Source organism: Nyctereutes procyonoides, unplaced genomic scaffold (genome assembly GCF_905146905.1).
Source record: "Nyctereutes procyonoides isolate TBG_1078 unplaced genomic scaffold, NYPRO_anot_genome, whole genome shotgun sequence".
In the NCBI taxonomy this organism is placed as follows: Eukaryota; Metazoa; Chordata; class Mammalia; order Carnivora; family Canidae; genus Nyctereutes; species Nyctereutes procyonoides.
In genome coordinates this window covers 6,480,256-6,505,076 of record NW_026575048.1, presented here as the reverse complement: position 1 = coordinate 6,505,076, position 24,821 = coordinate 6,480,256, and the positions used below count along the sequence as shown (strand labels likewise).

At 41.8% G+C, this 24,821-nt stretch overlaps 1 protein-coding gene across 2 annotated transcripts in view; it reads left to right on the top strand.

The window, feature by feature from the left end:
* The first annotated feature begins 4,510 nt into the window (after nt 1-4,510).
* Nucleotides 4,511-24,821, top strand: part of ADAM17 (ADAM metallopeptidase domain 17) — a 48,001-nt gene continuing 27,690 nt past the window's right edge. The window contains exons 1-4 of one of the 2 annotated variants that reach the window (XM_055327129.1): nt 4,511-4,823; nt 16,885-17,017; nt 23,024-23,154; nt 24,428-24,516. In XM_055327129.1, the coding sequence (XP_055183104.1) occupies nt 4,739-4,823; nt 16,885-17,017; nt 23,024-23,154; nt 24,428-24,516 (438 nt within the window). In that variant the 5' untranslated portion in view covers nt 4,511-4,738. The remainder of the gene's footprint in view (nt 4,824-16,884; nt 17,018-23,023; nt 23,155-24,427; nt 24,517-24,821) is intronic. The other variant, XM_055327130.1, reaches the window with a different exon arrangement.

The window sequence follows — 24,821 nt, the reverse complement described above, 5'->3', positions numbered from 1 at the left end:
TGGTGAAGCGTTGCCTTTGGCTCAGGTCAAGATCCCAGGAGTCTGGGATCAAGTCCCACATCTGAGACTGAGCAGGGAGCCTGCTTCTCCCTCTGCCCCTCCTTGCCCTTTCCTGCCTCTTGCATTCTGTCTCTCAAATAAATAAAATCTTCTTAAAAATTAAAAAAAAAAAGCTAACTTCAAAGCACTATTAACTGGGACCTCTTCTTTGATGTGACTATTACCTGACTAGTTTCTCTATATAAAAAACTATAAACGTGGATAAATTATAACTAATGATAATTTATGAATAACTAATGAATAAATTGAAACTAATAAAATTGATCCACAAGCAGCACAAGATGTTGTTCCCTAATAAAAACAAAACAAGGCGGGGCAGCCCCGGTGGCTCAGCGGTTTAGCACCGCCTTCAGCCCAGGGCCTGATCCTAGAGACCTGGGATCGAGTCCCATGTTGGGCTCCCTGCGTGGAGCCTGCTTCTCCCTCTGCCTGTGTCTCTACCTCTCTAATAAATAAATAAAAAACAAAAACAAAAAAATAAGGCAAGAAAAAGAGGAAATTGGATCCAGTCAACTTGCTTAAGGTTTTTTTTGTTTGTTTGTTTGTTTTTTTAAGTAGGTGCTATGCCCAACTTGGGACTTGAACTCAGGATGCTGAGATCAAGAGTTGCATACTCTATGGACTGAGCCAACCAGGTGCCCAGGCTGTATTTTTTAAAGCAGATGATAGTGGCTGTGTAACAAATTCCTCCTAACTTAGGAACTTAAAACATTTATTCTCTCCCACAGTTTCTAAGGGTCAGGAATGAGGGAATGGCTTAGTTGGGTGGTCCTGGCTCAGGGTCTCCGGAATTTGCTGTCCAGCTGCTGGGCTGGGGGACTGCAGTCACTTCAAAGCTCACCTAGGGCTGGAGAGTTCATTTCCAAGCTCACTCTTACAGTCTGCAGTAAGTCTCAGTTACTTGCTGGCTGTGGGCCTCTGTAGGCTTCCTTTATGTTCCACTGAGTGACCTAAGAGAGAGCAATTAAGAAAGAGAGCACCGCAGATGGAAGATAGTCTCTTACAATTCTGGAAGTGAAATACCGTCACTTCTGCTGTATGCTGTTGACCATATGGACCAACCCTTTGTCCAATGTGTTATTGGGGGACTGACTATACAAAAGTGTATCAAGAAGCAGGGACCGCTGAGGGCTCCTTGGGGGCTGGTGACCACTGTGGCTATCAAATCTCTCAGATATTTAGGGGCACCTGAGTGGCTCAGTTGATTAAGCATCTGCCTTTAGCTCAAGTCATGATCCCAGGTCGTGGGAAGCAGGCTCCCGGCTGAGCAGGGAGCCAGAAGTGGGTTGTAGCCCCACCCATGGGATGTAGCTCAGCGGGGAGCCTGCTTCTCCCTCTCCCTCTGCAGCTCCCCTGACTGTGCTCCCTCCCTCTCTCTGTATCAAATAAATAGAATCTTAAAAAAAAAAAACCAAACCTCTCAGATATTTATATCCCATTAGGTAAATTTAAAAGAATGACCCTAACAATTTCAACTTTAAATGTATTTACATTATGATGCAAAGTTCATTCTGATCAATTCTTTTGGGGATAAGAGAATAAAAGTTTGAAGATCACTGGCTCAGACTACTAGTTCTTCTAACCTGTCCCTGGTATCACGTTCCTCTTGCTCTTTATCTCCCCCACGTGGTGTTAATTTATCTTAAAGATATAGACAACTGATAAATGAAAGGCAAACCTCAAATTGGAAATCCTAATTTGGGTACTGATTTGTAAATCGGATTGCTTCATATCTGGACTGTCCCTGAAAATCTAGGACTTCTGGATATGAGTAAGAAAATGGATCAAGAGCTTTACATTTTAATAAACGGCATTTATTGGGGCACCTGGCTGGCTTCGTTGTTAGAGCACATAACTTGGTCTCGGGGTCGTGAGTTCAAGCCCCATGTTGGCATGGAGCCTACTTAAAAAAAAAATTAAATGGCATTTATTAAATAGATAGCTAAGTGCCTTCTGTGAGCAAGACACTATAGAGCTGTGAAAGACACCAAAAAATATAATCTAGGACCTACTAAAGTTCTAAGCTGGAGAGTATGGTGCCTAGCTGTTCAGGAAATGATACTCTAATTGTATTTAAAAAATTGTGGGGGTCCCTGGGTGGCTCAGCAGTTTAGCACCTGCTTTCAGCCCAGGGCATGATTCTGGAGTCCCTGGATCGAGTCCCACATTGGGGTCCCTGCATGGAGACTGTTTCTCCCTCTGCCTGTGTCTCTGCCTCTTTCTCTGTGTCTCTCATGAATAAATAAACAAAATCTTAAAAAAAAATTGTATACAGGGGCAATTGGGTGGCTCAATTAGTTAAGCGTCTGCCTTTGGCTCCAGTGGTGATCTGGGGTCCTGGGGTAAAAGCCAAGCTTTTTAATGGCTTTCCCCTACTCCATGGGGAGCCTGCCTCTGCCTCCTCTCACTCATCCTTTCTATCTCTCATGAATAAATAAATAAAATATTTAAAAAATTATATACAATGGTCGCATTTTTAAATCATATATATATATATATATATATATAATTTTTTTTTTTTTAAGTAGGCTTCACACCCAGCCTGGAGCCCAAGGCAGAGCTTGAACTCACAACTCTAAGATCAAGAAAATAAAACACGACAAAATCAGAGAGGGAAACAAACCAAAAAAGACTCTTAACCATAATAAACAAACTGAGGGTTGCTGGAGGGGGTCAGCGGGAGGATGGTAACTGGGTGACTGGCATGAAGGAGGGCACATGATGTAATGAGCACTGGGTGTTACATGCAACTGATGAATAACTGAGCTCTACCTATAAAACTAAAGATACACTATATGTGAATTAGTTGAATTCAAATTAAAAAAAAAAAAAAGACCTGAGCTAAGATCAAGAGCCAGAGGCTTAACCAACTGAGCCACCCAGGCATCCCAAGGGATACAGTTTTGTTTTTTTTTTTTGGGATACAGTTTTTTTAAAGCGTGCAATTTACAGAGATAAAATTTTGCTTACTTTTTGATTAGGTATGCCATCAATGTTTATATTTAATAAGAAGGCATACCTCAGATGAACAGACCAGGTTCAGCGGAGCCCAAAGTGCAAAGCCAGTGAGTAACCGTGGATAACAACTGTTGGAAAAGATGCTGAGATCGTCCTGAGGCGTACCACAATGAACCTGTTTAAACCACAGTTTGTGGGGATCCCTGGGTGGCGCAGCGGTTTGGCGCCTGTCTTTGGCCCAGGGCGCGATCCTGGAGACCCGGGATCGAATCCCACGTCGGGCTCCCGGTGTATGGAGTCTACTTCTCCTTCTGCCTGTGTCTCTGCCTCTCTCTCTCTCATTCTGTGTGACTATCATAAATAAATAAAAATTAAAAAAAAAATATTTAAAAAAAACCACAGTTTGTGTATTTTACTAGGAACTAGCCTTGAAACGAGGTCACCGAAGGAGTCTATATCCTATTCCTAACGATTTGCCGCTTGATAATGGAGAAAGAGGCTGTTCCACTCACTCTCAAGTGGAAAATGTGTTATGTCCCCACTTGTATAAATTTTAGTTGAACCCAAGGAGCCCTACGCATCCGGGGCTATGGGAATGTTTTCTTCCGAACTATAAACACTCAACTACACAGAGCTAAAATTATGCAAAGGATTGCAAAACAAAACAGAACTGCTTTGGGACGTCTCCAAACCAAGCTACACGAGCCAGGCGGAATTGACTTTTTATTTTTATTTTATTTATTTATTCACGAGAGACACAGAGAAAGAGAGAGGCAGGGACACAGGCAGAGGGAGAAGCAGGCTCCGTGCGGGGAGCCCGATGCGGGACTCGATCCCGGGACCCCAGGTTCGTACCCCAGGCTGGAGGCGGCGCTAAACCGCCGGGCCACCGGGGCTGCCCCAGGAATTGACATTTTTAAAAGCTGGCTGCTAGACCCTAGCTCCTGCACTCACACAGGCGAGGAATGGGGCTGGGACGCCAGACTCTCCGGGTCTGCAGACCCCGGGCCTGCCCGCCGAGCCCCGCTCGGGGCCGCGGGCGCCTGCAGCCTGCGGGGCCCGGGGCTGCTCCGGGGTTAGGCGCAGGGCCCCCGCCGTCCTGCGGCCCAGGCGCTCCTTGGTGGTCGGTGCCCCCGAGCACGCACCGGGCCCGGCGCCCCTCCGCCCCCGCCCCCGCCCCCGCCCGGGGGCTCAGCGCGGCTTCTACAGCAACGGGGACCCTAACCAGATCGGGGGCGCCCAGGGCACGGACGCCTCCGAGGGCCTGCTCGCGCGCTCCCGCCTCCCTGGCGGCGGTCACCCGGGGACACGGGCGAGGCCAGGGTGGGGCGAGTCAGGACGTCCGGGTCGGAGAAGCAGCGGGCGGCGCCGGCCCGGGAGGGAAGGACGGGGGGCGGGGCGGCGGGCGGGGCGCGGTGGGCGGGGCGAGCGAGGGCCTCCCGGCAGGCCGCGCGGCGCCGGGCTTCCGGCTGGGGGCGGTGCGGGGGTCGGCGGCAACCGGAAGCGGGCTGAGCCGCCGTCTCGGAGCGCTGCCCGCACTTCCGGGGGCCTCGAGCCGGGCTCTCTGGAGTGTTCCGGTAGGCGGCGCGGGAGGAAAAGGAGGCGAGAGGGGCCGGGCCGGGCCGGGCGGATCCCCTTCGCTCCCAATGTGAGCAGTGTCCCGAGCCCCCGTCAGGCGAAGGCTGCCCAGAGAGGTGGAGCCGGTGGCCGGGCCGGGAACATGAGGCGGTGTGTCCTCTTCTGGACCAGCGTGGTTCCCTTGGTGCTGGCGCCGCGACCTCCGGAGCAGCCCCCGCAGCGACTGGGTAAGGGCCGGGGCGGGCCGGGGCGGGCTAGCTGGGGGCCGGCGCCCGGAGCCGGAGCCGGAGCCCGGAGCCGGAGCCCGAGCCCGGCGCGAGCCGCTTTCGGGGCAGAGCTGGATCTCTCAGGTGTTTAGGGGCGGGGTGTTGGACGGCCGTGGCGCGTCCCGAGGTTTTGGGTGCTGGAAGGGGGTGTGGCTCTTGGAGTGCAGGGAAGGGAGGGAGCCGGGCTGGCCTCTATGAATGGGAGAGGGATACTGGAAGGGGCCCTCGGGGGGGGGGGGGGCGACGGCCTGGGGGGTCCGCCTCCGGAGCGCGTGTTTGGGAAGGCGGTAAGGGGTGTGTGTGTGGGGGGGGTCCAGGTCCTGAGGCGCCCCCGGCCTTGAGGGGTGCGGGTGCGAAGGGCCGGCATCCCCGCGGCGACTCCTGGCTCTGCAAGGAGCGAACTCGAAGTCCCGCTGGTGGAGCTTCTTCTGTGCAGTCGTCTGGTTGGAAGGCGGTGACTGGAGAGCGCATCCCGGACTTGGCGCTTTGCGAACGTCGTAAGCTTTTGCCCTGAAATTGTGGCTCATTGGAGGGGCTGCGAGGGGGGCGCCTGAACCTACCGGGCCAGCTCTTTGATACCGCTTGAACGCCTTCCTGGCCGTTTTAAACGAAGAAATTATCAGGGATGACCAGTTGCATCAGTTTCGAGCCAAGGAGGTGGAGTGTTCTTATTTAGATTTTTCTTTTCTTTTTTTCTTTAGTTAAAAGGACGTCTTTTCTGTATTTAAATTCAGTTTAGCTAACAAATACCGTATTATTAGTGTTAGGGGTAGAATTTAGAGATTCATCAGTTGCATGTAACACCCACTGCTTAGTATCAAGTTTCTCTTTCTTTCTTTCTTTCTTTCTTTCTTTCTTTCTTTCTTTCTTTCTTTCTTTCTTTCTTTCGTTTTCTTTTTCTCTTTCTTTCTTTCTTTCTTTCTTTCTTTCTTTCTTTCTTTCTTTCTTTCTTTCTTCTTTCTCTTTCTTCTTTTTTTTTTCTTTAAAGATTTTATTTATTTGTTCATGAGAGACACACACAGAGAGAGAGGCAGAGACACAGGCAGAAGGAGAAGCAGGCTTCATGCAGGGAGCCCGATGTGGGAGGAAGGCAGACAGATGCTCAACCAACCACTGAGCCACCCAGGCGGCCCTCAAGTGCCCTCCTTAATGCGGGTCACCCAGTTATCCCTTCTCCCCACCCAATCTTATTTAGCTTTTCTAAAGAGATTGAACTTTAGGTTGGACGTTCATTAAGGGATGTGAAATTTGTGTAAACTTACAAAGTCTTAGGGTTCTTTGCCTTCTAAAAGTTGGCATGTAAGACAGTTTAGTTTGTCATTATGAAACGTAGTATATTTTCCCAGTGGGCAAAGTTGATTTTTCATGGTTGTTGTTTTTTTTTTAATTTTACTTATTTATTTATGAGACACAGAAAGAGAGGGCAGAGACACAGGCAGAGGGAGAAGCAGGCTCCATCCAGGGAGCCCAATGAGGGACTTGATCCTGACACTCCAGAATCACGCCCTGAGCTGAAGGCATATGTTCAACCACTGAGCCACCCAGGTGTCCCAAAAACCTTAGTTTCTAGATGAATCTTCCATGACATTCACAGATCATAGAGATTCTTTTTTTATTTTTGTGCTTTTTATTTTCAAAGTGTAGACCACCATTGCCAGAAAAATGGGTACACTTATTTATTCACCAAAGGTTAGAAGAACATGTGCTGTATGGAAGTATTATGTGTGACATTGGAAATAGAAAGATCACACAGTATCTATCTTCAAAAAGTTTTGCATAGTTGTACAGAGATATCTAAACAGACAGTTCGGAAACAACTTGGAGGAGAGAGAGATACACTACATTATGGCAAGTATTGTTACCGTGAAAAGATGCGGAACAGAGCCTGGGAAAGTTATAGAAGGCTCCCTGAAGGAGGTGATACTCGAGCCCGGTCTTTAAATTTAGGTAGGTTAAGAGGGAAAAATTAGTGGGGGTACTTAGAGACTGTAGAGTTGAAAGGAACCTCATAGAACATGTTTTAATTTTCAAAATAAAAGGACAAATGAGTCTCAGAGACAGAGTGAGTTGTCATGTTCTCACAGTGATAAATCTATGCCTTGTGGGTATTCTTTCTTTTTTTTTTTAAATTTTATTTGTTTATTCATGAGAGAGACACAGAGAGAGAGAGAGAGGGGCAGAGACACAGGCAGAGGGAGAAGCAGGCTCCATGCGGGGACCCCGATGTGGGACTCGATCCCTGGTCTCCAGGATCACGCCCTGGGCTGAAGGCGGCGCTAAACTGCTGTGCCACCTGGGCTGCCTGGTATTTTTTCTTTTGAAGAATAACGGTGTATGTGTGTTTGATGGCTCCAGATGTGATTAGTTCCTTAACTTAATCTTACCATTATTTAGATTGAAATGGTCAAGATCAAAGAATAGTTTTATAGTTAAGGAGCATGGTTTATTGTAGCCTACTTGTCTTATAAATGTTATGTAACATCAGTATTAAATTTTTAAGCTGGCATGCCTGGGTGGCTCAGTGGTTGAGCGTCTACCTTCGGCTCAGGGCATGATCCCAGGGTCCTGGGATCGAGTCCCACATTAGGCTACTTGCAGGGAGCCTGCTTCTCCCTCTGCCTGTGTCTCTGCCTCTCTCTCTCTCTGTCTCATCAATAAATAAATTTAAAAAATCTTAAAAAAAAGTTTTTTTTTTAAGCAAACTACTTGCCATATGGGTTCAAGCTCACAACCCCGAGGTCGAGTTGCATGCTCTACCAACTGAGCCAGCCAGGTGCCCCTCAGTACTAAATATTGATTAGGGATTTGATAATATATTTCTAAAAGATTTTATTTTATATTTTATAAAAACATCTTATCCCTATTGAGCAGGGAGCCTGACATGGGGCTGGATCCCAGGACCCTGAGATCATGACCTGAGCTGAAGGCAAATGCTTAATCGACTGAGCCACCCAGGCTCCCTGGGATTTGACGACATTTTTTCTGAAGGATAGAAATATATACTAGAATCCTGGCTTTTGGAGTACTCTACAGGACACCCAAGATGATTTCAATTGAACTGTTATGAATTGCATAATTCAGGAAAGTTGTGAGTCATGTGAACTTAGTCATGATGATATCTTGAAGTTGCAGCTGGGGTGTATAAGTCTCACTCTGATTTCAAAAGTGTTTTCCCTTTGTGTTACTTTTAATAAAAGAGGATGTAGTGGGTGGAGGGAAAAAATATAGGTCACAGATGAGGGATAAAAGTTTGTATCTGAAACATATTTTGAAATTTACCTTGAGGTTATTGGTGTGGGGATTCTCCACATTGCAGTGCTTGTTTTTCATTATTGACAGCACCATTTTGCTCAGTATTTGACATCTGGCTTCCTCTTTTGATGTTAACTTTGCTTACAGGGTCCATTCCTTTGAAACCGAAATACTTAACCACCCTAACTGTTCCAAAGGAGATTTAATGCCAGTCTGCTTTGAACTAGTCAAAGAGATAAACTGTATTTCAAGAATAGAATGAAGAATAAGCAGAGAGCCATGGTGGAGACTTTGGGAGAAATCCTTTTAGCTTTTATGGAGTTTCCAGAACATTAAGTATAGGTGTCCTTTGAGGCCACGTGTGGTTGATTTTCTTATATCCCTTAATTTAGCCCTAAAATCAACCAAGGGAATTGGTATCTCCCTCCCCACACTGCTTATTTCTCTCTCTCTCTCTCTTTCTCTCTTTTTTTTCTTTTAACATGAGTTGTAGGCTTTGACAAATCTCATCTGCTGCCTTGGTTTCCCTTACATTTGATTGTATTTTGATAACTACGTATCCCTGACCTAGACTTATTCTCTGAGGCTCCATACTCAGGTATCCAACTGCCCACTTGATATTTCTGTCTCTGTATTCACAGGCACTTCCAATATAACATGTGCAAAATTACTTAGGTATGTTTATTTGATGAGAAGAAAGTATAGGATACAATGTTTACTCTAAAGAGATGGGTGCTGGAAATTGTGGAAGTAGTCTCATTGCCTGACCTGGCTTTGGGTCCCTTTCAGCTACGGAGCTGTATGGACCAATCCCGGTTTCCTTAGAGGATCCTTTGGGTTATGCTGACTTTTATTTAGGCTCAGAGTTTCCATGTGACTGGTCTTGCTGGAGAATCTTGGCTCTGGTGAAGAGTTCTTGATAGGGAATGATTGAGGCAGCTCATCCTCTATCTGCCCTAATTGCTGTAAACCTAGAAAACTAAGTTTCTAATTCCCAGGCCCCGGGGTCTACTGCCCAGCAGAGAGCACTTGCTCTGTTCTCGTTTTTCTCATCCTTTAGTCCAGGGAGGGATTCATCCACATGTAGGGCCTACCTACTTCACAGTAACCTGTCTAGGTCCCTACCTTTTCCTGCAGAATTTGAGGAGTCCTCAAGAGCATTCAGGTCTCATGTGTCTTCTGTACAAGCAGAATAAAGAGTTCACAGCAGTCCTGGCTTTTTTCTTTTCCACTTCTGACACCAGACGTAGGAGCCTGATACTGATAGTGTCATCTTGGGAAATTCTTTGTACTCCACAGGGCAGAGGAGTTGAGAGTGAGCAGTGGGCTACAGGGGTTCTGCATTATACTTGCAAGTTATATTCCAAGAATATGTGATTTATTGAAAAAAGAAAAGAGAAATTAAGTAAAAAAGTCCATAAACATTCCTGGACTACTTTTGATACAACAGTTGATTGTTTAAAAATTGGTTTTAATTATGTATTTATTTTTAAAGATCTATTTGTTCATGAGAGACACAGAGAAGCAGAGACAGGCAGATGGAGAAAGCAGGCTCCCTGCGGGGAGGCGATGCAGGACTCAATCCCAGGACTCTGGGATCATACCCTGAGCCAAAGGCAGACACTCAACTGCTGAGCACCCAGGCGTCCCTAAAAATTGGTTTTATATTAAAAGTGTTGTCTCTGGTCTTGATGAAAGTATAGTTTGTCGTTTTATCAATCAGTAAGTGACCATAAAAGCATACCCCGGAGATGAAACAATTTGGGTGTAAAAGAAGGATGGAGTGGAAGATTTATCAAATCTATAGGCCACTTTACCCCTACATTAAGAAAGACGATTTATTGCAGGCCTGAAACTCCAGCTTTCTCCTGGTTCTTGGAGAACATATACAAGGAATGAAGTATCAGCTGCCTTTTACTGCTCATGTCAGTATTGAAAATCATACAAAACAGATTTGATTTCTTCCTGCCTAAAATCACTATGTGACTTATCAGTAAGGTAATTGTAAATATATGATGACGTAATGCCGAAAAGTCCTATGTAAATGAACAATGTAATGTAATTGCAAACTACATAAAGAACAAGATGTAGTGTGGAACTCCAGAATCTTTCAGCATCCAGCTGTCCTCTTCTATCAACTCCTCCCCCAAACCCGCTCCTACTCATGCTCCTTTTTTTTTTTTTTTTTTTTAATCTCAGTGAATATGGTGCCACTATCTACCCACATACCCATGCCAGAAACCAGGGACTCTTTTCTTGATCTCCGCCTAGATTGCTTGGCTGCTTACTAGCCAATTTTCCAGACTCCAGTCTTGTTCCCCTCTAGCCCACGCTCCACACTGCAGTCACAGTGATATTTCTTAGAGCTGTTGCCTGTCTGCAGTCCAAAGTTCTTAATTTAGTTCCATGGCCCTTCATAACCAAATTCTGCCCGCCTGCAGTCTCACACCTCTTCCCATCTGTGTGCTGTTGCGTCCTCTAGCTTCAGGGAGTTGCTTTCATTTCTTTGAGTGTTATGCTCCGAGTTTCTTGGGGACGGGGACGAGTTTCTTGGGGACGGGGACGAGTTTCTTGGGGACGGGGACGTCAGGGTTTGTGTTATGCTCTCTACTTAGAATCCTATCCTTTCTTTCTCTTGGTGATCTCCTCTTCCTTTTGATCTTAACTTCAATACTGTTTCCCTGGGAAAACATCCTTGGCTCCCCAGGCAGGGGTTCCCCCTGCTCTGCCCTTCCATAACTTCTTGCCACTTCCTCTCCCTTGGTACTTGACATACTTTATAATTTTTTTGTATGGTGGTCTTTCCTTCAGCGTCATACTATCAGTAATATATTTCTCTTTCTTTTATTATATCCCTAGTGCCTGGAAGGTGGAACATTTTCAATAAATGTTGAATAAATGAATAGGTGGAGCCTGGTGGAAGGGAGGAAAATGAAGTGCAGAATGTCCGTGCAGGAAAGGAATGGTGAGGGTGGAAAAGACAGAAAAGCAAAGCAATATCTTTTCCACCCTCACCAGGGAGGGTAGGGTCTCAGACTAGAGACTAAGCTGACAAGAGGCCAAGTGAGGGAAACCATAGCATGTGACAGAGAAGAGTGAGGAGGGATGAGTAGGGGATACCGAAATAAAGTACTCTGATCTGACCTTTGGAATTGTGCTTGTTGTTTTCTAATTTTGTGTTCGTAGCCAGTCCAAATGAGAAAAGCTCAGTTGTTTACGGGACTGCCTGAACAACTCGTAGAAAGCAAGGAAGGGGTTCTCATCCTGAAGCCATTGTGGAGTGCTAAGAAAGATAATTACGTGGCTTATACTTAAGCTTATTGGGAGATTTGGATATAGATAAAAGATAAAATCTTGGGAAATGTTTGAGATTCTGTTGAAAAAGCTATAAAAAATTGAGATTGCTAGTGGTTGGAATTTTGGAAGTGAAGTACAGTGAAATGCCAAGTATCTGAGAGACTCCTTGCTAGTGAGAGCAGGATGTCTGTTGGTTGGGTGAGGGGATGCTTTTACCATGTTGTCTGGAATGGCCCCAAGGCATCCAGTGTGAGATATCTAGTTATTATAAAGGGACAAATTACAGTTGAAACACATTACTTAGGTATTTTAAAGTGCTTTAGCAAGCTACATTTTAAAAGTGCTTATTATGAAAAATATACCTAAAGATAACCAGTGATATTACTATCGTGTTCTTTCTTTTCTGTAGGCCTATTTTTATACATAGTTAAGATCATGCAGTGTGCATAGTTTTTTTTTTAACCTATGCTTGTTTATTTAATGTTATAGCGTATTTTCCCATGTTCTTAAAAATCTGTTACCAGCCTTTTTAATGATTATAGATTTTTTTATTTGAAAGTGCTATAATTTATGTTTCTCAGTTATTAATTTACCTTATTTCTGATTTTTGTTTTTAAAAATAATGCAAGGCTGAACAAGGACTGTCTTTGTGCCTAAAGCTTTTATCTTCACTTTGTGCTGCTTCCTTGAGCCTAGTTCTAGTTCAGTGGTTCTCAAAATGGAGTGTATCAGCATCACTTGGAATGCATGTAACACAGATTGCTGGTCCTCAACCTAAGGATTTCTGACTGGAGACCTGAAAGCTGGCCTTTCTAACAAGTTTCCAGGTGATGCTACTCATATGGGGACCCCACTTTGAGAACAACTGGCCTGTGTTATTGACAATGACAGTACAGTATTGAGGTTAAGTTTCTCAGTCAGTAGGAGTGATTATGATCTTGAATGAAACTGAATTCATGTATCAACCTGTATCAGGGAAGTAGAAGAGCTATAAAAGATTGTATCAGCATCTCAGCATTGAGAATTTGTGCAATTTGTACACACAGCAGTGCAATTTTTGTAAGGTTCTGTGCTGGGTATTGTGAAGTAAGGGTACTGTGAATAATAAAACCCAGCTCCCATGGGATGCCTGGGTGGCTCAGCGGTTGAGTGGCTGCCTTCGGCTCAGGGCGTCATCCCGGAGTTCCAGGATCAAGTCCTGCATCGGGCTCCCTGTGAGGAGCCTGCTTCTCCCTCTGCCTATGTCTCTCCCTTCTCTCTGTCTCTCTCATGAATAAATAAATAAAATTAAAACAAAACAAAACCCAGTTCCCTTTTGTCTGTTTTACAATCTACTTGTGAGATAAGACAAATATAACCCAAAAGTGCCAGAAAAAAGGAATTTAACAAAACAAAGGGCTACAGAATTCAGAGGGAGGCGAGATCATATTTGGTTGACACATTAAAAAAGGAGGAGGCCAAGAAGTAGAAGGTCCAAGAAAAAGCTAGGATTTTTTTTTAAACTTTTCTTTTAAAAATTAATTTATTTAAAGTAGGCTCCATTACCAATGTGGGGCTTGAACTCAAGACCCTGAGGGGATCCCTGGGTGGCTCAGTGGTTTAGCACCTGCTAAACCAGGGCGCGATCCTGGAGTCCCGGGATCAAGTCCCACATCGGGCTCCCGGCATGGAGCCTGCTTCTCCCTCCTCCTGTGTCTCTGCCTCTCGCTCGCTCGCTCGCTCGCTATCATAAATAAATAAATCTTAAAAAAAAAAAAAAAAAGACCCTGAGATCAGGGGTGCCTGAGTGGCTCAGCGGTTGTGTCTGCCCTTGGCTCACGTCATGATAGTGGGGTCCTGGGATTGAGTCCCACATCAGGCTCCTTGCAGGAAGCCTGCTTCTCCCTCTGCCTATGTCTCTGCCTCTCTCTTTGTGTCTCTCATGAATAAATAAAGTCTTAAAAAAAAAAAAAAGACCCTGAGGTCAACAGTCACCTGCTCTACTGACCCAGCCAGCCAGGTGCCCCAGAGCTAGGATATTTTTAAGGAGTTTCACAAGTATGGCATCAGTGAAGCTTGGTTTTTGGCCAGAGAAGCCCAAGTTCAAATCTTGTTTCTGTGCTAAATTAGCTTTGTGATATAATTCTCCCTGAGCTTGTTTCTTCATCTGTAAAAAGAAGATACTATTTCAGGTATGTTTGTGCAGATTACATAATAAAACACCCAACAAAATATCTTGTAGGAAACACACACTCAAAAATTGTTGAATAGGCTGGCTCAGTCAGTAGAGCATGTGATTTTTGATCTCAGGCCACGAGTTTGAGTGGAGCCTACATTAAAGAAAGAAGTGGAAAAAAAAGATTGAATAAATGTAAGCTTCTTGAAGGGTTTTTCATTGATGCTTCTATGCGTTGTAATCAACAAGGCCAAATCACCAAGGACCATCTATTGGCATAAAAGTGATTGATGCCTTTTCAAACAGCTTTTCTTTGGATTAGATTTTAAAGGAAATTTTGTTGGTGGAAAATGAGTGGTACCCAACAAATGTAAACTTTGCTGCCACTTTATTTAGTATTATCTTGAATTAGACCCTGGATAGACTTTTTTTTTAAAAAAAGATTTCATTTGTTTATTTTAGAATGAGCATGGGCATGCTGGGGGAGGAGTGGAGGGAGAGAAGCAGACTCCCCCTGAGCACAGAGCCTGACACCAGGCTCAGTCCCCATGACCCGGAGATCACGACCTGAGCTGAAATCAAGAGTCGCTTATCCGACTGAGCCACCCAGGCACCCTGACTTGGATTGGTTTTGATGAAATTTAGCATGCTTACCTCGTTTTCTTCAGGTTTTTCCTGAATAGTATAATAGTGAAGCATCTTCCTTTAGAGCACTCTATAAATTGGCCCTGCCTCCCTGTCTTTGCTGTTCTGCTCTAATGTCCATAGCACTGACATATATTGTACATTGTATGTCTCTCCCACACTGAAATGAGTGCTGCAGTAGGCAGGAACTTGGCTCTATTTAATACTGTATTAGTACTGCAACCAGTGCGTGGCACATAACCATGAATTAGTGAATTGGTAAATGAACCAGTTGAAGATTTCAGGAGAAGAGGGAAAAGAAGAGTATTGTGTCAGTTCTTTTAAAAGTGATTTTGTGGGCATATTTATTTTATTTTTTATATTTATTTATTTATTTATTTATTTATTTATTTATTTATTTATTTTTAATTTTATGATAGGCACACAGTGAGAGAGAGAGAGAGGCAGAGACATAGGCAGAGGGAGAAGCAGACTCCATGCACCGGGAGCCCGATGTGGGATTCGATCCCAGGTCTCCAGGATCGCGCCCTGGGCCAAAGGCAGGCGCTAAACCGCTGTGCCACCCAGGGATCCCCTATTTTATTTTTTAAAAAGATTTTATTCATGAAAGACAGAGAGAGAGAGAGAGAGAGAAGCAGAGACACAGGCAGAGGGAGAAGCAGGCTCCTTGCAGGGAGCCCGATGTGGGACTCGATCCCTTGACTCCAGGATCATGGGCAGGTGCTAAACCACTGAGCCACCCAGGTATCCCCTTGTGGGCATATTTAACCTCAGTAACAATATACTTGTATTTTAAGCTCCTGGTGCTGTATTTTAAGGACATTTTAAGTCCAATGGAATGATTTTGAATATCATTGCTTTTGTAGTGATATTTGTTGAAAGAAAGCTTCAGCTTATTTTTAGACAGTTTCTACAGAGACTTTAGTCACCTAAGTTGTCTTCCAAAAATCCTCTTGATTTTGGAAGAGACAGCAGAGTTGCTGATAAAAAGTGACTTTACATGGGTATCATATACGTTAGAGTATACTTTGGCTCTATACCAAATAAAAACATTTTTGTGCATGTTTTATCTCTGGGGCAGCACATCTTTGCTTTTCTTGGGTTCCAAGTCAGTTTAGTAAAAGAATTAATGTTGTTCTCCCCCCCCCCCCCCGGGATTAGTTTGGTCATATCACTGCTGCTTCCTGAAGTTCAGTGGATTGTTGATTCTGCTGTGTCTGTTGAGGGCAGGAGTGATTGGGATATTACCCCTTTTTTGCTTTTTAATTTGGAATATGTAATTTTTCTGTAAAGATTTACTTTTGGTTTGTTCAGGCCATTGATATGTGTGTTGCTCTTTTATACTACGTGTCAGCTGATAAGGAATTGATGTAGCCTGGGTTAGCAGTGGTCAGGTGGAGTTGGTCACCTTCATCTTAGAAATTCTAAGTAGACAAGCCAGAAATGCCTTTAATTTAGAATTTAGTTGATTCTGTAGTATGATACTTTTTTGAGGTATCAAAATTATTGGTGTCTGGTATGGATATGAACTCATATTCAGATTCCCTAATTGTCACAAGTACCTTTCCACATTTATTTGTTTGACCTAGGATCCAAAATGGTTTACACATTAGCTTGCTTGCTGTATTCTTGTCTATAGAAGTCCCCACTTATCTGTGGGGGATACATTGCAAGACTCCCAGTGGATGCCTGAAACTGGGTATGATATGGTAAAGTTTCATTTATAAATTCAGCATAGTAAGAAATTAACAGTAATAATAAAATAGAACAATTATAATAATAGACTGGAATGAAAGGTGAATATGGTCTCTCCCAAAATCTTTCTCTCTCTCTCTTTTAAAAATATTTATTTATTCATGAGAGACAGAGAGAGAGGCAGAGACACAGAGGGAGAAGCAGGCTCCATGCAGGGAGCCCAACACAGGACTCCATCCTGGGTCTCCAGGATCATCACACCCTGGGCTGAAGGTGGCGCTAAACCGCTAAGCCACCCGGGCTGCCCCCCCCCCCTTTTTTAAGTGAACTCTATGTTCAATGTGGGACTTGAACTCACAACTCCAGGATGAAGAGTTGCATGCTCTACAGACTGAGCCAGCCAGGCATCCCCCTTAAAATCTTATTTTACTATACTTAACCCTTCTTGTGATGATGTGAGATGATAAGTTGCATATACGTTCAGATGAAGTGAGGTGAATAATGTGGGCATTTTGACCTACTGTTAGGCTACTGTGTACTGACCTTCTGACAGACCACAGCTGACCTCAGGTAGTTGAAACCTTAGATAAAGGAGGACCACTATATTATGTCTCCACCTGTCCCTTCTTTCCCATGCCATTTATCTTCTAAAGAACTTGGAAATATTTTATTCCAACAAAAAATATTTTATTTTGTAGGAATTCTGATATTCTAGATGTGGCTGATTGCTTCCTAAGGTTGTTAATTTGGTAACCTAATCTCTTTATGTCTTAAAAACTAAAAGTTAGGTCTTGATTAAATTCAGGTTGTGTTTTTTTTTCTTCTTATATATCTATTTTGGCAAGAATTTTTCATAGGTTGTGCTTAGCACTTCAAGATGCGTTATATCAGGAAAAGTTTGTTGTCAGACTGTCATTTTAGTGATATTGTAATTGATTAGTAAGTTAGGTGTTAATAATCATCTTACCTTTATTTCAGAAAACCTTGATTCTTTACTCTCAGACTACGATATCCTCTCTCTATCCAATATCCAGCAGCACTCAGTAAGAAAAAGGGATCTACAGGCCTCAACACATATAGAAACACTACTGACTTTTTCAGCCTTGAAAAGGTAATTTGAACTATTTATAGAAAAATATTGGGGCAACTGGGGACTTAGTTTGGCAAAAGTAGAAAAATAAGGGTGTTTATTAGAGTCTTAGGAAGTTATGTTTTAAAGATTTGTAACTGATATAATTACAGTCAGTCATAATTCTTATATCACTTCTTACTCTAAAATTCATAGTGATGATTATTAAAAACAAGCAAATGAGTATTCCAAAGGTATTAATGATAGTAATAATGTTTATGGGATTCTAACAAAGGATTTTAATTAATTGAATGATTTGTAGTACTTTAAAATATTTTGTGCTACTTTACAACCATGAACTACGCACTAAATATTATCTTTCTTTTATATATGAACACACTGAGTTTTAGAGATCAAGGGTTTTTGCAGGACCCCACAGCCTTGTGGTAAGTTGAATAGAGAATTCAGAGCTGTGTGTATATTGAAGTCCCCTTACATCGTAGCATAAATTGATGTGATCTGTTTAGGCAATAATTTTGCTTTCTCTTACATTTTACAGATGTAAATCTGTTAGATAATTACAGGCCTTTTTCTAAAGTCTTTTTAGGGATCTTTACTAATATCAAAACAAACACTGAGAGAATGTTAATGGACTGAAGCAGAGAGAGAAACACACTTCCTGCTGAGCAGGTGCCTAAAGAGGGGCTCTATCCCAGAATCCCAGGATCATGACCTGAGCTGAAGGCACTTAACGGACTGAGCCACCCAGGCACCCCAACAAATATTTTTCAAAAAAGAAAGTAATACATGTACTTGATTTAAAAAGCAAACTGGGTGGGGGGGGAGTATAAGAAATTTTCACTTCTTCAAACTTCCCAGACATAGAGAGCTTTCCTGAATAAACCTCTAAAAGATTTTATTTTTTATTATTTTAAAGATTTTATTTATTTACTCATGAGAGACACACAGAGAGAGAGGCAGAGACACAGGCAGAAAGAGAAACAGGCTCCACACAAGGAGCCCGACGTGGGACTCGATTCTGGGACTCCAGGATCACGCCCTGGGCTGAAGGCAGGCGCTAAACCACTGAGTCACTCAGGGATCCCCTCTAAAAGATTTTAATGCATATTTTTTGCATATAGATCTGTGTATATGTAGGTGATATATATAAGTAGATTTACCTCATTTTTATAGCTGCATAAATATTTATTTATTTATTTATTTGTTTGTTTGTTTGTTTGTTTATTTATGATAGTCACACAGTGAGAGAGAGAGGCAGAGACATAGGCAGAGGGAGAAGCAGGCTCCATGCACTGGGAGCCTGACGTGGGATTCGATCCCGGGTCTCCAGGATCGCGACCTGGGCCAAAGGCAGGCGCCAAACCGCTGCGCCACCCAGGGATCCTCTTTTTTTTTTTTATATTTATTTTTTAAAAAATATTTTATTTATTCATGAGAGAGACAGAGAGAGAGGCAGAGATCTAGGCAGAGGGAGAAGCAGGCTCCATGCAGGGAGCCTGATGTGGGACTTGATCCTGGTACTGCAGGATCACACCCTGAGCCGAAGGCAGGTGCTTAACCACTGAACCACTCAGGCGTCCCTGCATAAATATTTCTTTTGCATAGAATTGTAACGGTTTGTTGGCTAGTAACTTACAGCTACATATTATTTAACCAAAGTGATTATTATTTCTTATAGCAAACCTCCAATAAATATCTTTGTGAATATACCTTATCTAGGTTATTTTTTTTTATAGGATACATTCCTGAAAGAATGAGTCAAGGATATACATATTACAAATGTTTACTGCTGAACCATATTTCTTCCTAAAGACAGTAGCCCAATTTATTCTTCTGGTAGCAGTTTGTGAGCTTACCTGTTTCCTGTTACCCTTAGCAATACAAGGTTTTATCAGCCCTTAATTTTTGTCCCTGTGAAAGGGGATGTATCTCATTGTGTTGATTTTTATCTTTTTTTTTAAGTGTTGTGGCTCCTTTTTTTTTTTTTTTAAAGATTTTATTTATTTATTCATGAGAGAGAGAGAGGTAGAGACACAGGCAGAGGGAGAAGCAGGCTCCATGCAGTGAGCCCGACGTGGGACCGGATCCCGGGTCTCCAGGATCATGCCCTGGGCTGAAGGCAGGCACCCAACCACTGAGCCACCCAGGAATCCCTGTGTTGATTTTTATCTTGAGTGAAATTGAGCATCTTTTCATGTGTGTAAATCATTTATTTTTCTGTGTCTACCTTTTTGTATCCTTTTACCATTTTTCTGATAGGTTTATTCGATTCCTGAATCATAGTCATGCTTAGTATATTTATCATATGTGTAACTGATATTTTATGCAGATATATTTTATAATGTCTTTTTTGTTTTTTTTTCTAGTTATTGCCATCATCCTTAGATTATTTTTGAATAATTTCTGTTAGAGTTCATGTCAAAATATTGTTCACTATAGCAAATTTGAGCAGTGATGATGATGATAATCTACCTAGTGCTTAATTTCATGTAATTTATTTGAGGCACTTTGCACACGCTCTCTCTAATTCTCACCATGCTCCACAAAGAAGTTTTTGTTACTCTCTTTTTGGGGGAAAAAGAATTGAGACTCAGGTTGGGTAACTTGCTCAAGGTCACTTAGCTAGTAAGTGGAAGATAAAGGATTTGAATACAAGCCTGTGCTATTTCTGCTGTGCTGATAGGATTTTGGTGAAGAAGTGGATATAGTTTGTAAGAGATAAATAGGAGCAAAGGATAAGGGGGAAACTGCAAAATAAGAACTAAAAATTTGGCTTTCTAGGTTTTTTTTTTTTTTTTAAACTTTTATTTTTTTTTTAATTTTTTTTTTTTTATTTATTTATGATAGTCACAGAGAGAGAAAGAGAGAGAGGCAGAGACATAGGCAGAGGGAGAAGCAGGCTCCATGCACTGGGAGCCCGATGTGGGATTCGATCCCGGGTTTCCAGGATCGCGCCCTGGGCCAAAGGCAGGCGCCAAACCGCTGCGCCACCTAGGGATCCCCTCTAGGTTTTTTTTTAAAGTTAGGTTTGGGATGACTCATAGAGTCTTTTCTGTGGGGGAAAGTGTTGCCATACCCCATGCATTCCTCTCTTTCAGGTCTCATAGACGACATTGATTCTTAAGAAAATGTTCAGTATTATCTATGTATACTCTTTGTGTAAGGAAACAGGGAGGTTTGTAATTTATTTTACAGGCTTTCCATCTGAAGTGTTTAAATGGAAATGGATCTAACCATGTAGCAGAACTTTGGACCAAGTACTTTAAAATAGTTTATATCATTTAACCCTGAAAACCATTCAGTTAGTAGGTATTATTTTCATTTGTAGATGAAGATACTTATTTCAGAGGTTAAGGCCAAGATTAAGCATCGAGTAAGTGGTGGAGACAAGATTTGAGCTAGGTTTGTCAGACTCCAAAGCTCTTTCTTTTATGCTGCATCGTTAAAAGAAAAAGAAGGTGGGATATTTGAGATGATCAGTTTATATAGGGCTGAACTTACCAATGTGAAGCTGCTCATTACCAATGTGAAGGTACTTATAAATGATTAGATTTTCTGGTTTTAGACAGTGGTCTAAAAGGCTAATTTAAATCAAGGTGATTAGATATGTGTATGACTATTATAGCAGTTGAAAAGCATGGAAATGCTGAGAAATTGTATGAGGAGTTAAATAGTAACTTTATGAAGAAAAAACCCTGCAATTTGCCTAGAAGTTACATTTCCTCTGTTTTATAAATTAAGAAATGCTATTCTAAAGTTAAAAATATTGTTTTAATACTTTTTTAAAAAATATTTTATTTATTTATTCATGAGAGACACAGGCAGAAGGAGAAGCAGGCTCCATTCAGGAAGCCTAACATGGGACTTGATCCCAGATCTCCAAGATCATGCTCTGGACTGAAGGTGGTGCTAAACCTCTGAGCCACCTGGGCTGCTCTGTTTTAATACTTTGTGATAATGTTGCACTTTTAAAAAAAATCAGATATTTTTTATATCCTCTTAAAAGTGAAATAGCTTAATTTATTTGAAGAGGGCTAGAACTGATAAAGAAATGGAAATAATACATATCCAGCTAAATGGACTATTAAAAATAGATATGAGGTACAAACTTCCAGTCATAAAACAAGTCATAAGGATGTATAGCATGGTGACTGTAGTTAATACTGAATTGCATACATGAAAGTTGCTAAGAGAGTAGATCTTAAAAGTTCTCTTAAAATAAATTGGTTGCTCTGTGGTAACAATTTTAATTAGATATTATGTAATATTTACAGAAAAGGAGGAAAATATTGTTAATTCAGGTGGATTAACACTAGTTTGTAGTTACTGTAAATCCTTAAGCCAAAAGTCAGAAAGATAAAGGAAAATGCTAAAGGAAATCTATTAGTACATGACTTCACATAATTTTGAGAGGATAAAGTAAAATACAAATTCTGACTGAAATAACCTTTAGAAGTTTTACAACTCAAAGATGAAGATTGGAAAGTCAGAAAACAGGAGTTTTACCATTCCTTGGTCCTTATCTTTATAGAAGAGCAGATTTTTAGTGTAGAAAACAATGCAATTTCAGTGATTTTTCTGGAAAGAATGTTAAGTAAGAGTAACATTGAGACTCATAGAGGGCTTCGAAGCTGAATAATGAGGCATTTAGAATAGGGATGCTTTTCCTTACAAAGTTATCAGCATAACTGATGGAAAAAAAAATCATAGCTGTGAATGTGTGGGAAGATATGTTTTAGGAGAACAGGAGAAGATGTTCCAAGGATTTCTGAAATAATGTTCTATTGTCTATTGTCTCTTACCCTTTGACCATTAAAAAAACCCACAAGTGAACTAAAATTACTTTGTTATGCTCAAAAAGTTAAAAATATTTGTTGCCGTGGAGGCCGCCCCTGTCTAGATTCTCTCTGGCAGTTTAGACTTAGGCAAACCCATGGGGAAGTAACACTTCATAGTTTCAACCCCACAGCTGACAAAATTTGTTCCTGTGGTTATGATAAAAAACATACCTTTATCTTTAGTGTTCATGGGCACATTGAAAGGGTAAATAATAATTGAAAAATTCTTGCTCACCACACCCAGATTTTATGTCAGGGCTGAAACTGAGAGAAAACAAAAGAATATTAAGCTGACTAAACTGGAGTATGTGCTTTAATGTCTCTGTTGGATCCTTATATTTATCTTCCTCACAGGAATTGAGGATTAATTTTTTTCAAGATACATTCTCTTTAGAAGGAGAAAAAAAGCATGAGTGCTTTTAAATATACAAAGTAGCAATCACTAATTTTGCCCAGCAGTAAGAACAGCTTGATTTTTAGAGGCAGCACAGTACAGGCTTTTTTTTTTTTTTTTCCAAAGATTTTATTTATTCATGAGAGAGAGGCAGAGACACAGGCAGAGGGAGAAGCAGGCTCCACACAGGGAGCCCAATGTGGGACTCAATCCTGGGACTCCAGGATCACGCTCCGAGCCAAAGGCAGATGCTCAATCACTGAGCCACCCAGGCGTCCCAACAGTACAGGCTTTTGAAATACACCTAGTTCGGTGTCTAGTTTCATCACTTACTGGCTGTGTAACCTTGAGTATGTTGATAGACCTCCAACCCTCAGTGTTTACTGTGTGAAGTGGAAATAATGTAAGCAGAGCATGTAATGCTGAGTAGTATTCAGTAGTGGTATCTAGTAATACCAGTCTTTGATAAATTTTTCAGACAAGCAGGATTCCAACTTAAACTATCCACATGTGTGTTTCCTTATTCAGTCTCGAAAAGATGAATGCATAAGCTCTTTGAATCTTTTTTCCTCCAATTTTAGTCTTTTTTTTGGTTTGCTAAATTCTTATAGCTAAAGAAATTTGTCTGTCTTTATATGTGATATAATGCTAAGTACCTAGTAAAACAGTAGTTATAACTGGAATAGTGTTTTATTAATGTCCACTCTCTGTCAGCTTATTTTTTAAGTTGAATTTTATGGGTTAAAGTAAAATTTTATGTGTTTAGAGTAAAATATGGCTGCATTCTTTCTTTAGGCATTTTAAATTGTATCTGACATCAAGTACTGAACGCTTTTCCCAAAATTTCAAAGTCGTGGTGGTAGATGGTAAAGATGAAAGTGAGTACACCGTCAAATGGCAGGACTTCTTCAGTGGACACGTGGTTGGTTAGTATGAAGCTTGTTTGTTTGCCCTTGTGTCTGTTAAGGTGTCCAGATCTAGTTTGCATATTCTTTTTTATTGGGAAGAAGAAGGGGTGTCAGAGAAGTGCTATTCTTTGTTTCATATGAGTTTTATAAGTTTGGAAGGAGGAACATGTAGATGGGGGGAAATGGGGATTATCTAAGCATGTATATATATACTGTCTATTTTGATGATTAAAATTAATTTCCTCCCAGTTGATAAGAATTTAATCTCCTCTTGTCTCCAGGGAAGGATGTAGGCTTCCCTTATGAGATTTTAAACAAGGAAGCTAGGAGATAAAATAATTGACTTTATGATTCTGTTAAGTATTTAAGACATTATGTCAAACAAGCAATTGTGGTTTACTTCTGGAACTTTCTCTGCAGAAAAAAGAAATGACATTAAAATCTGCAAATCATGCAGTTCAAACTGTAGATTCCAGATCATGCTTTCTGCCTCCTTCCCTTCCTCATTCTTCCTTCTCTCCTTTCCCTCTTCCCCCCCTTCTTCCCCTTCCTCCCTACCCGCTTTCTCTTTCCCTTTCTTTCAGAGAGGGAGAGGGGGTAGGGAATGGGATGGGGACAGAGGCAGAGGGAGAGAGAGAATCCCGTGCAGGCTCCACACCCAGCATGGAGCCCAATGTGGGGCTTGATCTCAGACCCTGAGATCATGACCTGGACTGAAATCAAGAGTCGAGGCTTAACCAACTGACCCACCCAGTCACCCTCCTCTTAGTTCTTTCTTAACCAGAACTCAGTGAAGTTACTCCTGGAAGAACATCTATACATTTGTTTTTGGTTTTGTTCTTTTTTTTTTTAAGATTTATTTATTTATTTGTTTATGATAGACATAGAGAGAGAGAGGCAGAGACACAGGAGGAGGGAGAAGCGGGCTCCATGCTGGGAGCCCGATGTGGGACTCAATCCCGGGACTCCAGGATTGCGCCCTGGGTCAAAGGCAGGTGCTAAACCACTGAGCCACCCAGGGATCCCTTGGTTTTGTTCTATAACATACTCTAGATAAATTTTAGAAGAGAATTGAGGGAAAGAGAAAGGTTTCAAGTGAGTTGAGGCTACTCCTTAGGAGTGTGAATATTTTGCTGCTTGCTGGGCCCTGTGTTTCTTTGTTGTAGATTTCTATAGTACCTAGGCAGATTCCACTCTGATGAAGGACTTGATCGATTTTTATTGACGGTAGTGCATAGTTTATTTTTTGATAGAAGTATTTGTAAATGATGGAATTTTTTTTTCTCTTAAGGTGAGCCTGACTCTAGAGTTCTAGCCCACATAGGAGATGATGATATGACGATAAGAATCAACACAGATGGAGCAGAATATAATATAGAGGTAAATCTGTATGTAAATTTTTTGGGGGGTGGGAGCTGTTAAAACTGTTTCCCAGTTGTTTTAAGAAGACAAAAGTCTTTAATTGTACTTTTTTCCTTGTGTTTAAAGTTTTTAACCAATGAAGTAGATGGTTCTTTATTAAAAGAAAAAGAAGATAATATTTTTTACACGTCTGAGAGACTGCCCTAAGATGCACTCTATTTCTAAGTGCCATAATTGAGAGAAAGTCATATAGGGGGTGGATAATGGGAAGAGAAAACTTCCTTTCTCTCCTGATTCATTTTTTTATTCTTTCTCTAATAATC